General features: G+C 35.0%; 1 protein-coding gene across 2 annotated transcripts in view; it reads left to right on the top strand.

Moving 5' to 3' along the window:
• HSPA4L (heat shock protein family A (Hsp70) member 4 like) overlaps nt 1–15394 on the top strand; it is a 53064-nt gene that overhangs the window by 22051 nt on the left and 15619 nt on the right. For both annotated transcript variants that reach the window (XM_038564700.1, XM_038564701.1), the window contains exons 8-14: nt 1949–2193; nt 2337–2413; nt 3249–3400; nt 3850–3956; nt 6830–6963; nt 8843–9042; nt 15164–15262. In XM_038564700.1, coding sequence (XP_038420628.1) covers nt 1949–2193; nt 2337–2413; nt 3249–3400; nt 3850–3956; nt 6830–6963; nt 8843–9042; nt 15164–15262 — 1014 coding nt within the window. The remainder of the gene's footprint in view (nt 1–1948; nt 2194–2336; nt 2414–3248; nt 3401–3849; nt 3957–6829; nt 6964–8842; nt 9043–15163; nt 15263–15394) is intronic.

Genomic DNA, 15394 nt, shown 5'->3' with positions numbered 1-15394 from the left:
ATATAGAAAAACTTTAGTGCCTGGATTTTAATGTTGGCTCTGCCACTTAAAAACTATAACCTTGAGCAGGTTACATAACCTCCTCAAATCTTGGGCTCCCCACCTGAAGATAATATGAGTAATTACCTCAGAATTTTTTTTTAGGACAAATGGGTTAATGAATATAAAATGATTGGAATGCCATATAATACTGTAATATATATTAGCTATTGTCAAGGTGTTATGTCACCTATCAGGGAGCATTAAGTACATTATTGTCCATAAATATACTTAGAAAACATTTCCTAAAATGATTCCCTTTATTTTTATAGACCTTGCTATCCAGGGGTTCCTGTCATAATTTTCTACAATGTGGCATTCTTTATGTCTGTGTGCTTATCTTAGTTTGTATTTGATTTTATATTCATTTTTACATTGATCATCTTATATATCTGTACATATGTACTCTCTCTTTCTCCATTAGTTACTTGTAGAATTTGCTTAAAATATGAAATACTTTGGGTTCTAAAAGGTCCAGTGGACCTTTTAGAGCCTTTTATCTCACAGTTTATAATATCATACTTGTAATCAGAAAACTCAAGGGAAATGACTCATAATGAGTATAGAGTAGTTTTCTGTAAATTGGTTTAATCTTTGCTATTTAGTCTTGTACACTAAGAACATTTTCCTTTCTTCCTTTTTAGTAGATACTTTAGAGTAGCCATATATGTGGCTCTGCTGTCCAGAAGGATACATTTTTGCACTAGTCACATGGCAACACAATTTTGCATTTAATTTTCGGTAGTCCTAGATCTAGCAAGAAGTCGATCCATGGATTTCCCATACTAGTCTGTGGGATAACATCCCAATCAGATTACATTTACCACCTTCTGTAGGGTTTACTGTTTCATCACACATCCTTGTGGAAAAAAAAAAAAAAAAAAAAAAAAAACCTGATGAACCATCCCTAACTGTAAGGTTCTATTATTTTTTTTCCTTTTTTTTTTTTTTTTTTTTTTTTAGTAGTGACTAGTGTAAGTAGTCATTTGTGCCCTCTATCCTGGGAGATTAGATATCTTGCTCTTGTGTTTTCAAGAGCTATAGTGTTGAAATTCTGTGACTTACCTGCTCCTCTTCCATCTATCCACTAGCTGGGGCTCATTGCCCAATAAGTTTATTATGTTAAATTCTTCTCCTCTTTATTCTTTATTTTGTGGTCTTTCATGTATTCTTTTATTTATTCTGTATTTTTATAAAAATAGCTTGCTTTTAGGGATCCCTGGGTGGCGCAGCGGTTTGGCGCCTGCCTTTGGCCCAGGGCGCGATCCTGGAGACCTGGGATCGAATCCCACATCGCGCTCCCGGTGCATGGAGCCTGCTTCTCCCTCTGCCTGTGTCTCTGCGCCTCTCTCTCTCTCTGTGACTATCATAAATAAATAAAAATTAAAAAAATAGCTTTTTATTTGTTTAAAATAGTAGTCAGAAGGCCTAATTCCTGACCTGTAAATTGACCAATTGCAGTATTTAGATTTCATCTTTGGATTGGCTTTTCTTGGCTCTTGTATTTTGGTTACATGCTCAGGAGTTTCTTTGCTCTCTTGAACTTGGTTTTTGGTCTACTTGTTCAGTGCTATTGTAGAACCAGTGGATATAAGATAATGAAATTTTAATTGAAACTCAGTTATTTCAGAAATAGAATGATTATGATATATAGATCTGTAACCCAAAGCAGATAACTCAAAGTGGCTAAGTATGTTGGCTAAATATAAGTGATAATTAGTATAACCCACAGCAAGTTTTGATATCCCTGTGATTTCTGACAAGTTCTTTGCCTTTGACTTTAATTTTAAAAGGTGTTTTTTGGTTTTTATCTTTTCAAAAGCATTTGTGTTTCTGAAAGTTCTTTACTGTTTCTGTTTTTTGTTTTTTGTTTTTTGTTTTTTTTTTTTGTTTTTTGTTTTTTTAACAGGTCTTGGCTACCACCTTTGATCCATATTTGGGTGGCAGGAACTTTGATGAGGCTTTAGTAGACTACTTCTGTGAGGAGTTCAAGACCAAATATAAGATAAATGTGAAAGAAAATTCTCGGGCTTTGTTGCGTTTATATCAGGAATGTGAAAAACTGAAGAAGCTAATGAGCGCAAATGCATCAGATCTTCCACTGAACATTGAGTGTTTTATGAATGACCTTGATGTTTCTAGTAAAATGAACAGGTACCATGTATGTTTTCAGTTTAAGAAGTGTTGGCTTATTTTACATTTAGATCATGTCTGATTTTTTTTCACTGTGTTACTTTAGAAGATATATTTGAGTTTTACATCCCAAAATGATGAATTTTACTTCATTTTTCCCACAGAGCTCAATTTGAACAATTGTGTGCTTCCCTATTCACCAGGATCGAGCCACCATTAAAAGCAGTAATGGAACAAGCTAGTAAGTGTAATCACTAGAATAACCATCAAAATTGTGTCATGACGTTAACTCACTTGAATGGGGTAGGAAATGGTAAAAGCAACAAAAATTTCATGTCTTTTGAATATTTTTCATTTTAGGGAGATTATAACTTCATTCATAAGAGTAAGGGCACTATGAATCTGGGTTAATGAGAACAGCTCCTGGCTCATGTTATTGTTTACATCATAAAATTATATTATATTCGGAAGTGTTTACATATAAGTATACTATAAAGTCTATGATGAAAATAAAGTAGAAATGGGACATGATCGCCTTTTGTTAAGGTTTTTGGTAATCAATTAATACTTCTTGGTTATTTGTGAGGTGAAAGTTAGAAAATTGAAGGACTTTGAACAGTCCATGAGGTACTTGTCTGTTCTTATTGTTACTCTGTCATCTGGACTAAGTGCAACGCCTGATACCTAGTTAATATTAAGTTTTGCATTTTTCCAAAATTTGTTTTTATCTTCTTTTTATTTAGTGTTGTTTTAGCAAAAAGGAAATTAACTTTAAAAAAAAAAGTACTTTCCAAAGTCTTTTGTTCACATTTTTATAGACTATCTAATTTTTCTCAATTAAAAACATTTTGCGGGCTCAGCGGTTTAGCACCACCTTCGGCCCAGGACATGATCCTGGAGACCCGGGATCGAGTCCCACGTCGGGCTTCCTGCATGGAGCCTGCTTCTCCCTCTGCCTGTGTCTCTGCCTCTCTCTCTCTCTCTCTCTCTCTCTCTCTGTCGCTATGAATAAGTAAATAAATAAATCTTTAAAAAAAAAAGAAAACCAAAAAACCCCCAAACATCTTGCTTTCCAGACTTGCAACGTGAAGACATAAGTAGTATAGAAATTGTAGGGGGAGCAACACGAATTCCTGCAGTGAAAGAACAAATCACTAAATTCTTTCTTAAAGACATAAGTACCACATTAAATGCTGATGAAGCTGTTGCAAGAGGATGTGCATTACAGGTATGATTAATAATCCTTTTTTTTTTTTTTGTTTAACAGTGTATACTTTGCCAGAAATGTGGTGATAGGCTTAAAGTGACCTTTTAATATTCTCTGTTGCAACCAGTTGTCAATAGGCTAAAAGTAAATTGAAATTATTCCTGATAAATAAATCTTGTGTCTTTCTAATTTGTTTTTAAAGTGTCATAGGGACAATATGTCTGTGCTTAGTGAAAGAACATTTACTTTATGGATTCTTATAATTATTTCCACTTAAAATTATTTTTTGAGATTTAAAAATATTTTTTTGTAAGGTCATAGAGTTCTCTTGACACTTTAAACTAGCTGTTACCAAAAGACAGTAATTTTAGAATGTAACTTTATTACAAGACTTTGATAAGTGGTTCAGTCAGGGTAACCAGTATGTTTTGCGTTTGTTGATTTAAATATGGTATACATCTTATTTTCAGTGTGCGATTCTCTCACCAGCATTTAAAGTGCGTGAATTTTCTATAACAGACCTTGTTCCCTATTCAATCACATTAAGATGGAAGACCTCTTTTGAAGATGGAACTGGGTAAGTTACTTTTGAAGCCTTGGTTAGAAATTATTGTGAATAACCAATTGAACCTACTTTCTGAACTTAGAGGAATTTACACTTCTAAAAGTCTCAAATACTTTTAAGTAAAACATTAGAAAAAAGGAACTATAAAATATTACATAGTCTTTAAACCATGGTGGCATATTTTTAACTAGTATTTTATTATAAGGTAAATCAATATTTTCAAATAAAAATCACAATATGGAAATATAAAAACTTTAAAAACCTGCATCTGCTATACCCACCTCCTACTTAGCTCATTTTACAAAGGTAACCATTGTTAACAGCTGTGCTTATATTGCTCCATTTTTTTGAATATCCAAAAATAAAAGCATGCACTTTTTAAGTACCTATGTAATTGTCTGAGTGTCCCCAGTGCAACTTGCTTTTTAAAGTGTTATATATTAACTTTCCATGTCAACAGTGACTTTTTTCTCAGCACTTTTGCCATAATTAATTTAACCAATACACCCTAAAGCCCTATTTTTCTGATTCAAGCAGTGCTATTAGGAAAGTCCTCGTACACATCTCCTTGTTTAGTTGTGTTTGGTATATCTGTAAGACAACTGTATAGAACTGAAATTGACCCAAAGGATATGAGCATTATTTTAACCAGTACTGCCACATTTTTTCACTAAAAGGATTATACTAATTTATATTCCTTTTAACATTGTTTATTTGTTGTAGCTCATTTTCTTCTATTCTTTTAGAAGGAACATTCTGAAAGTGAAAATAAGTACTTTGTTATCAGATTTGCATTTCTGACTATTGTAAGCTACAATCTTTTCATGCTTTAATTGACATTTACATTATTTTTCCATAACTGCTAAAGATTTAAATAGCTTGTTGCTTCCCTGCCAAAAATTTGTGTTTCAAATAATACATTTGATGACTTTTCAGAAGTATAACTTGTACAATAAGGTAAACCTATATTTAGGTTTTGAAGTTTCTTTTAAAATTTTGTTCTTGGGCAGCCTGGGTGGCTCAGGTTTAGCGCCGCCTTCAGCCCAGGGCGTGATCCTGGAGACCTGGAATCAAATCCCATGTCTGGCTCCCTGCATGGAGCCTGCTTCTCCCTCTGCCTGTGTCTCTGCCCCTCTATCTCTCTCTCTGTCTCTCATGAATAAATAAATAAAATCTTTAAAAAAATAAAATAAAATTTTGTTCTCTGCTTTTTACATCCACACCCCTGAAAAACTAAAATTTTCGTACAAATTCCAAAAATATAGATTATCTGACCTGAATGTTTTGCAGAGCATGTAAGTGGCATGTATTAATGTCAATTTTGAGGCAAGAAATGCTGTTCTTTCAGGGGTGCCTGACTGGCTCAGAAGGGCATGAGACCCTTGATCTTGGGCTTATGAGTTTGAGCCCCATGTTGGGTGTAGAGATTAACTTAAATAAACTTTTTAAATAATTAAAGTTAATTTCAGTTAGAGATACAGTGATCCAGAAAAAAAATTATAAGAAACATTGAGAGGAGGGGTTAAATTGAAAAACCTATCCTAGTGATTACAACAAGAAAGTGAAAAATATTGTAGGTTCTTGAAAAACAAGATAGAGGGGAAGGTCCATGAATGTGAGATTTTCAAACCTTGCATAATGAGTAGGGTGATGGTAATAGTATTATAGAGTCAGTTTCTGGGCCACTGTAAACAAGAGTTATAAGCCATTTCAGTTACAGTATTTAAGTAAGAATGGGAATTGTTACGTAGGTTTAATTTAAAAAAAATTTTTTTTTAAAGACTTATTTATTTATTTATTCAGAGAGAGTGAGAGAGAGGCAGAGACACAGGCAGAGGGAGAAGCAGGCCCCATGCAGGGAGCCCGATGCGGGACTCAATCCCGGGTTTCCAGGATCACACCCCAGGCTGCAGGCGGCACTAAACCACTGCCCCACCAGGGCTGCCCGTTATGTAGGTTTTAAATCTTTCTGTGCTGAAGAGGAGGAAATACTATAAAGGACAGTGATAAAAGGAAAATGTCGATTGTATGTTAAACTATCAGTGTAAACTTATACAGTTGACAGTACTGTGGTTCTATTAAAGAATATCCCTGTTAGGAAATACACATTGAAGTACTTAGGTATAAAGGACCAGAATGTATGTAACACCCTCCACTGGTTTAGAAAAAAATGTACACATCCACAGAGTGTGTACACTTAAATGATGAAACAAATGGAATAAAATGCTGACAGTAAATCTAGTTAAGATATACAGATCTGGGGATCCCTGGGTGGCTCAGCGGTTTAGCGCCTGCCTTTGGCTCAGGGCACGATCCTGGAGTCCCAGGATCGAGTCCTAGTCGGGCTCCCGGCATGGAGCCTGCTTCTCCCTCCTCCTGTGTCTCTGCCTCTCTCTCTCTCTCTCTATGTCTATCATAAATAAATAAATAAATGTTTAAAAAAAAAGATAACAGATGTTCCTTATTCTATTTTTATTTTTACTTCTTTCTATAAATTTGAAATTATTCCCAAATGTTTTTTTTAAAAGGATCTAGAGTAAAAAGGGTTATATATGACAAGTATTTTGGAAACTAATGGATAGTATTTGATACACATAGGTGAGCAAAAAACTAATCCCTTTATATTGGCCTTATACCTAATCCCGATTATTTTTCCCTTTTTTAGTAGGATAGAATTATCTGTTACTATGACAGACATTCTAAAAACTTTGAGCTGTAAACCTATCAAATTGCATGTTCATATCAAAACCAGTAATTCTTTTTCTTTACATTTGTGGATAGAGCTCTTCAAATTGCTGCTTTTGAATTGGGAATGACATGGATTCTATAATGAGATTCATAGACAACTTCCTATTTGTTTTTAACTGTTTCCCACTCCATTTTAGGGAATGTGAAGTATTCTGTAAGAATCATCCTGCCCCATTTTCAAAAGTCATTACTTTCCACAAGAAGGAACCATTTGAACTAGAAGCATTTTATACTAATTTACATGAAGTGCCTTATCCTGATCCAAGAATTGGTAAGAAAATACAAAAAAAAATTTCAGAAACTTTTGCTTTTTGTAAATATATCAGTATTTGAATCAAGGAAATAAATAAATTGATATTTCAGCTAAGCTGACACTGAAAGATACTCATACTTTTTTCTAAATATGCACTTTTTTAGTGCTCAGAGTTTATCCTGGAATAGCAGTAGGTTTGAGTATTTTTAATTCATTTTGACTTCTCTATTTAAAATGCTCTGAAATTTGCCTGAAAGGGGGTGAGGGTCATTTTTTTATGGAAAAATCCTTAATCAGTAAGTTGAAATTGTGCTGCCAGACTGACTGTATATTCTGACTTTAAACTTTGGTTCCCTGGCAACAACCAGAATGCATATCATTGGATTAATACAAAAGTGAGAATTGGGGACTGTAATATCTGTTTTAGCTGGATAATCTTTTTAGATACACAAAACAAAGTATGATTTTATATTTAAAAGTGAAGGAATAATTTACAATTCTTAAGTTTTCTATACGTATTGCTTTTATTGATAGACTAAAAAGGGAGCAATATGACTGTTTCAAATACGTTACTTAAAGCAGTAGAAAATTATGGAAGGTGTAATTAGTTTGCCAGGTCTTCCGTAATAAAGAACCACAAGCTGAGTGGCTTAAACAGAATTTGTCTCCAGTTCTAGAAGCTAGAAGTATGAAATCAAAGTGTTGACAGGATTCCCTCTGAGAGCTTTGAGGAGAGATCTGTTCCAGGTTCTCTCCTTGGTTGGTACATGGCCATCTTCATGTTCACATGACATTCTTCCTATATGTGTATCTGTCTCCAAATAAGGATACCAGCCATTGGATTAGAGCCCACCCTGATGACCTCATTTTAATTTTTCTGCTAAGACACTGTCTACCAAATAAGGTCACCTTCTGAGGTACTTGAGAATAGGACTTTCATATTCATTTGGGGGTGAGGATCACAATTCAACCTATAATAAAGGTCAACCAAATTTTTACTCCTCAGTTTTTCTGCCTAGTGTTCTCTATTATGGATATCATTATATATTATGGATTTTTAAAATAAAATAGAGGGGCACTCAATTGGCTCAGTTGGAAGAGTATGTGACTCTTAAACTCAGGGTTCTGAGTTCAAACCCCATGTTGGGTATAGAGATTACTTAAAAATAAAATCTTGGGACGCCTGGGTGGCTTGGTTGAGCATCTGCCTTCAGCCCAGGGCGTAATCCTGGAGTCCCAGGATTGAGTCCTGCTTTGGGCTCCCTGCATGGACCCTGCTTCTCTCTCTGCCTATGTCTCTCCCTCTCTGTGTGTGTGTGTCTCATGAATAAATAAATAAAATCTTTTTTTTTAATCTTTTTAAAAAATCTTTTAAAAATACTGAAAATAAAACAGTTTCTTCAAGTGAAAGTTAATATGATCTCTGTAGGTATTAGTGACTGAATAACTGCAATTTTGCTATAGGGTGAAATTTTTTTAAGTTGCTGTATTTGTGAATTACCAAGATGATTATGATTTGCAAAACTTACAGCAAAAGGATAATGTTCATTTTGTTTTCAAACTCAGAAGTAGAATTTTGTTATTTTGGTTTTAGAATAGCAATATTATAAAATATTTAAAAGCTATATTGCCTTAAGTCAAACTGTCCTTTGTTGAAATTCCAGCTTACCTTTGTCCTAGTATTGATGATTTGGGGCAGGCTGCTTAACCTGTCTAAATCTTAATATTAGGTTTATTAACATAAAAAAAAAGTTATCTAGGGTCACAGTAATCTGGATGTGATAGTTTCATGATTATTTGTCTTCATCTAAAAGATAATAATCAAATTATTGAATGAATGAATTTGAATAAGTTAATCAGAAATCCATGTACTAATGAAAGCACTTTTTTCCTTAAGGGAGCTTCACTATTCAGAATGTTTTGCCTCAGTCTGATGGTGATAGTTCCAAAGTGAAGGTTAAAGTTCGTGTTAACATTCATGGAATCTTCAGTGTGGCCAGTGCATCAGTAATTGAGAAGCAAAATGTAGAAGGGGATCACAGTGATGCTCCTATGGAGACAGAAACTTCATTTAAGAATGAAGGCAAGGATGATGTGGTATGTAGAAAACCTATTGCAAGGTTCCTCTAATAAGTACATTGTTTCTTAATCATAACTGATACCTTATTAGTTGAAAAAAAATCTCTGAGGAGATTTTATTGTAGGAATCAGTATAAACTTTTTTGATGAAACATCAAAGAATGATTTTTTAAAGTATAATTTTAAATGCTGACTTCTTTCACATTTTAAACTCCTTAGACGCTTTGTATCTTTATTAGCCTTATATGAAACATGTGTTTAGAGTCCTCTTCCTGAATTCTTTTTTATTTCCATTAAAAACTGTATTATGGCTAGCTTTTTAGCTTTCTAGCTTTTTAGCTTTAAAGAGTTCAGATTGATACATTTTGAACTGTACATATACCTTTTCTTAGATTGATAAAGTACATCCTTTTTTTTTTTTTTAATTTTTTATTATTTATTTATGATAGTCATACAGAGAGAGAGAGAGAGAGAGAGGCAGAGACACAGGCAGAGGGAGAAGCAGGCTCCATGCACCGGGAGCCCGACGTGGGAATCGATCCCGGGTCTCCAGGATCGCACCCTGGGCCAAAGGCAGGCGCCAAACCGCTGCGCCACCCAGGGATCCCGATAAAGTACATCCTTAATAAAGAATCTATCTGGGCTTAGGGGATATCTGGTTGGTATTTGAACACAATAGTGTGCTGTACACTCAGTAACATTAGTACAAAATTTTGACAGTTTATTTCTTTAGGAAGGAGTTACGTGACCCTTACACTATATTTATTCTTGCTATACTATAAATGCGGGAATCATAGGAGAACGTGATATATTCCATTACACAAAGGTTTCATCTTTTTATATGTACTATTTATAAGTTGTTTTTAATGGCCTATGTTAGATTTTTTTTGTTCTGATCATAATTGGAGACCCACCCTAGATTTTTTGTGTATTTGTGTGTATTAAGAATGGATTTTGGGGGGATCCCTGGGTGGCGCAGCGGTTTGGCGCCTGCCTTTGGCCCAGGGCACGATCCTGGAGACCCGGGATCGAATCCCATGTCGGGCTCCCGGTGCATGGAACCTGCTTCTCCCTCTGCCTATGTCTCTGCCTCTCTCTCTCTCTCTCTCTCTGTGACTATCATAAATAATAAATAAAATTAAAAAAAAAAAAGAATGGATTTTGGGGGCGTCTGGGTGGTAATCAGTTGGGCATCCAGCTCTTGGTTTCAGATCGGGTTGTGCTCTCAGACTGTGAGATCAAGCTCAGCATGGAGTCTGCTTAATAATTTTCTCTCCCTCTCCCTCAGCTCTTCCTGCTTGTGCGCTCACTCTCTCTCAAAGATGAATGAATCTTTAAAAAAATGTTTTAATTTCAAGACCATTTCTCCATTTTTTGAAGTTTTCTTTTTTGTCTGTTTTTATTAATAATTATTCTAAAATCTTCATTGATCAGAATTCTGCTCTCTAAAGTACTCCTAATTTAAGGATCATGGCGTTTCCTTCCATTTTACCATGTACTATTTTGCTATTACATCCTTCCTTGAATTGAGAAAAGAAATGTCCTAATCTGTTAGTAAAGATAGTCAATTTTTTATAATTAATGGAAAAATAATAGGTGAAAAGTTTTTTTTTTTTTGAAAAGTTGGTTTTCTTAATTGTTCATAATTTGTCAGACATGTAAATTCAATCTGTTAAGGTTTATTTTTACTAATATTGAGAGCACTGTGTATGCCTTTAGGATGAATTCCTCATAACCATTTCAATTTTCTTACCTCTTTTTCTTAAAAGTCTCTGTTGAGACCTTTAGTTTTCTCTATATACTGAATCCCGGGCACTAAAAACAGTAATATGGCACCCATTTTTCTGCCACCTCTAGCATTTCTTATTTTCTGCTTTTATTTTGTCTGTGGGCTTGAAATTCACTTAGTGTGTCCTTGAGAATAATCTGGATGTGGACTTGAGGGATTCATCTCTGAATAAAGAGTATGAGGTTATGACATCTGCTTTTGGCCACTCATAGCCTTATTTGCTTACCATAAGTGTTTTGGCTTATAGGAACATTACAGTTAGTTGGTGTTCCCATATAAGGTATTTTTTCTAGGTAAGTAAGATGTTCCTAAATATTCCGTCTCCAACATATATAATCAAGGGAAAAAGAAAGGTTAACATCATGCATCATATCTTTGGCATTTTTGGCTAGCATACTCCAAATATATTATTTCTTTTTAAATCCCTACCATAGTTGATACAATAGGTATTGAATAAATTGTAGTTTATTTCCAAATCATTGCTAACAAGGGGTGATGGCTGAGTATCCTGTGTAGAAAGTATCTTGTATGCTCTATTTCTTAATGGTTCTCTCTGGAATTTGTTTATCGAATTCTGTATCTAGAAGTTTAAAAGCATAGGGCTTATGTACCATTATAAGTCATTTCTCCCTTCCTCCCAAAAAATGAGAACCAAATCAGAGTAGACTTTGGAAGATAACTGCTTTCAGTTTTAGAGGAGAAGGTAAGGTAAGTGGTAGTAAGTTCTTTTTACTCTTTCCTGCCTGCCTGACACTGTTGGCTCTGACATAAACCGAGTAAGCAGCAGGAGTCTTTTTTTTTTTTTTTTTTTGTCTTTTACCTGAGTGGATTTATGAAACATTATTTTATGAGCCTCTTTTTCATTAAAAATTAAGATAGCTTTAAAAAAAATTAAGATAGCTTTGATTTTCCTGAAAAAAAATCAAAACAGAATGTTGATTTTTCTTTAAAGGAGATCTCAAAATTAAATTGATACTTCTAGGTATATATATTAATGTATGGTCATACTAAGAAGTTATCACAGCTTAGGCTTTATCACAAAACCAGAGATCAGAAAGACTATATTCTGTTCATTGTACTAATATACTTGGATTTTACTATTTGTGGTTTATCTTTTTATTTTTTCAAAATATCCGATTACATGTACCAGGTACTGTTTTAGGCACTGAGGATATGATATAGTGATAGCCAAGGAAGAAAAGGTCCCTATCTATCTGTAACTTACATTCTAGTGGGAAAGGACAGGCTAGAAGCAACAAGATACTATATAAATATATAGGAAATTGAGGGGGGATGCATAGTGGACACTATGTGATAGTGATGAGGAAAGCCACTTGTGAGGAAGGAACAGGTAAGCCAGCCTGAAAGATGAAAAAGCAGTTTGGGGCAGCCCAGGTGGCTCAGCGGTTTAGTGCCACCTTCAGCCCAGGGCATGACCCTGGAGACCTGGGATTAAGTCCCGCATCGGGCTCCCTGCATGGGGCCTGCTTCTCCCTCTGCCTGTGTCTCTGCCTCTCTTTCTGTCTCTCTCTGTCTCTCATGAATAAATAAATAAAATCTAAAAAAGAAAAAGAAAAAGCAGTTTGAAGGTAAGGAGTGGGTTTGTAGTTGTCTGAGTGAATAACAAGTATAAAGTCCCTGAGGCAAAAAGCCCCCCCACCCCCACCTTTTTTTAACAAACACAAGGATAGCTGATGTATGACATACAGGAGTGGAGAAGGTGGGGAGAGTGTTACGAAAAAAAGTAAGGTAGGTCAAGGAACAAATCCAGTGAAGTTTTTATATAGGTCATGATAATGATTCTGGATTTTATTCTTTTGGTTTTTTTTTAAAGATTTACTTACTATTTTTTTTAAAGATCTTATTTATTCATGAGAGACACAGAGAGAGAGAGAGAGACAAGCAGAGGGAGAAACAGGCTCCATGCAGGAGCCTGTTTGGGGTTTGATCCCAGGTCTCCAGGATCACACCCCAGGCTGAAGGCGGCACTAAACCACTGGGCCACCAGGGCTGCCCTACTTACCTGTTTTAAAGAGAAAGCATGACCTAGAAGGGCAGGTGCAGGAGAGAATATCAAGCAGATTGCACACTGAGCACAGAGTCCAATGCGGGGCTCAGTTTCGTGACCCTGAGATCTTGACATGAGCTGAAACCAAGAGTCAGAAACTTAACCAACTGCGCCACCCAGGCACCTGTGGATTTTATTCTTAATTACTTTTTATTTAGCAAGTAACTATAAGCACTAGAATGTGTATTTGGATATAGCAGGGAACAAAAAAATGATCTCAACCCTCATGGAATTTAAAATCTATTAGAGAAGCCAGAGTCTAGAAGCACTTCTTCAGTTTCCCCACTGTGGATATTTGTATGAACCTTCTTAAATCATTTCAAGTTACTCTCAAATAAGTTGTAAGCTGTACAGCTTTCCACTTTTAATATATCTGAAATCAGGGTAGGTCTTGCAGATGATCATATCCTCTACTCACTGTTGCTGATGGCAATTATCATGATACAGTTCTCATCACCTGTACATGTGTGAATTTGGTTGCTATTCCCAGTGGCATGACTTGGCAATGGCACCTTGACATTTCTGCCAACAAATTAAAGACCATTCATGGAAGGGCTTTGAGTCATGGTTGTCTGAAAACAATCTACTGACTCCTTAGTACGATAAAGAAAACACTTGAAGAATAGGTATCAGTGGCTTACAAGAAAATATTAGAGACCATATTAGAGCAATTTTTAAACAAATGCTGGGTAACTAATGCTATTGATGGCACAGCGGACAATATTGTGTAGAAAAATACTTCATTAACTGATTTAAAAGAGTTGGATTATGAATGTGAAGTTTTAGAAATACCTTAACCACTTTATATGTTTATCTTTTAGAGATATAAACACAATAGAAGAGCTCTTTCAATAAGTATAAAGTTAAAAATGCTAACTGATTTTGGCTACTTAATTGGCAGCATTTTTTTCTTAGTCTTACATGAAATAGAATTGTGTGCCTTCTTCATTACACTAACTCACCACTATATTACTTTTTTCACCTCTTTTCAATCAGGTAGGGGAAATTGTATATTTGGAAGTTGGTTATGGAGGTGGTGAGGAGTGGAATATCAGAAACACTTGTTTTTTTTAAAAATATTTTCAAAGATTTATTTATGTATTAGCGTGCAGGGAGAGGGGCAGAAGGAGAGAGAGAATCCTCCAGCAGACTTCCCACTGAGGGTGGAGCCCAACGCAGGACTCCATCCCAGGAGCCTGAGAGCATGACCTGAGCCAAAACCGAGAGTCAGCTGCTTACCCAACTGAGCTACCCAGGCATCCCGGAAATAATTGACCCTTTAACTGCAAAGAACACTGGTGTAAATTATCGTCTAACTTATTTTTCTCTTTGGCACAAATAAGTACTATTTATGATAGCCTCAAAGGTAGTTTATATTTTATATATTATAATCTGAATATATTAGAAGACTTAAATTATACTGATTGCTGAATTCCAAGCTTGCTTCTTTTTAGGAGGATGGTCATAAATAAGGTTAAGAAAGACCCAGAAAATCTATTACTTGTGATTATTTACCAAGTAGAATCTATTTTAACAGTCTTATTGATTGAAAGTTTGTCCTGTAGACATTAAAAAATCTTTGAAGTTTACATTTTAATAATACAGAGACATCTGCTTTGAAAGTTTGGATGTACTGAGTATTTTACTACATTTAAAAATACCGAATTTATGTAATACACATATTTTGTATCTTATTTTCCCACATTAAGTTCTTTATAAACATTTGTCAAATTTAATGTTCTTTTTTTTCATAAGCTTATCCTTGTGAATTTAGGTTGTTGAATTTAACTTGAGAACAGTTTTCTTTCTTTTTTTTCTTTTTTTGCAGTTATTTGGCCACAGCTGAATGAAACCATTTATTCACATAGCATCAAATAGATCTTTTTCTCTTCCTTAATCTGTTTATTTGTATTCTCATTTGAAAAACAACCTTCTGGGATCCCTGGGTGGCTCAGCGGTTTAGCGCCTGCCTTTGGCCCAGGGCACGGTTCTGGAGTCCCGGGATCGAGTCCCACGTCGGGCTCCCAGCATGGAGCCTGCTTCTCCCTCCTCCCGTGTCTCTGCCTCTCTCTCTCTCTCTCTCTCTCTATGTCTATCATAAATAAATGAATAAATCTTTAAAAAAAAAAAAAAGGAGTAAAGTTTAAAAAAAAAAAAAGAAAACCTTCTACTGTACTATGTTCACATATTACAAAGCAGTTTTGAACACTAAGATGCTGCTTATTAAAAAAAAAAAAGGAAGACACTATACAAATATTTGCAATTACATATTTTCTATCCAGGATAAAATGCAAGTTGACCAAGAAGAAGGAGGGCATCAAAAATGCCATGCTGAACATACCCCAGAAGAGGAAATCGATCATACAGGAACCAAAACAAAGGTGTGTTTTACTATTTTTATGATTGTGTCTTTTAGAGATTGATGTTTTGAGTAATATATTTACTTTATATTGCATGCTTTTAATAGAGTTGATATTTTAAATCTTAGTAATGTGGAAAAGTATAGAAGCCTA

The sequence above is a fragment of the Canis lupus genome, chromosome 19, assembly GCF_011100685.1.
Source record: "Canis lupus familiaris isolate Mischka breed German Shepherd chromosome 19, alternate assembly UU_Cfam_GSD_1.0, whole genome shotgun sequence".
Lineage (NCBI taxonomy): Eukaryota > Metazoa > Chordata > Mammalia > Carnivora > Canidae > Canis > Canis lupus.
This window is presented reverse-complemented; position numbering and strand designations above follow the sequence as displayed.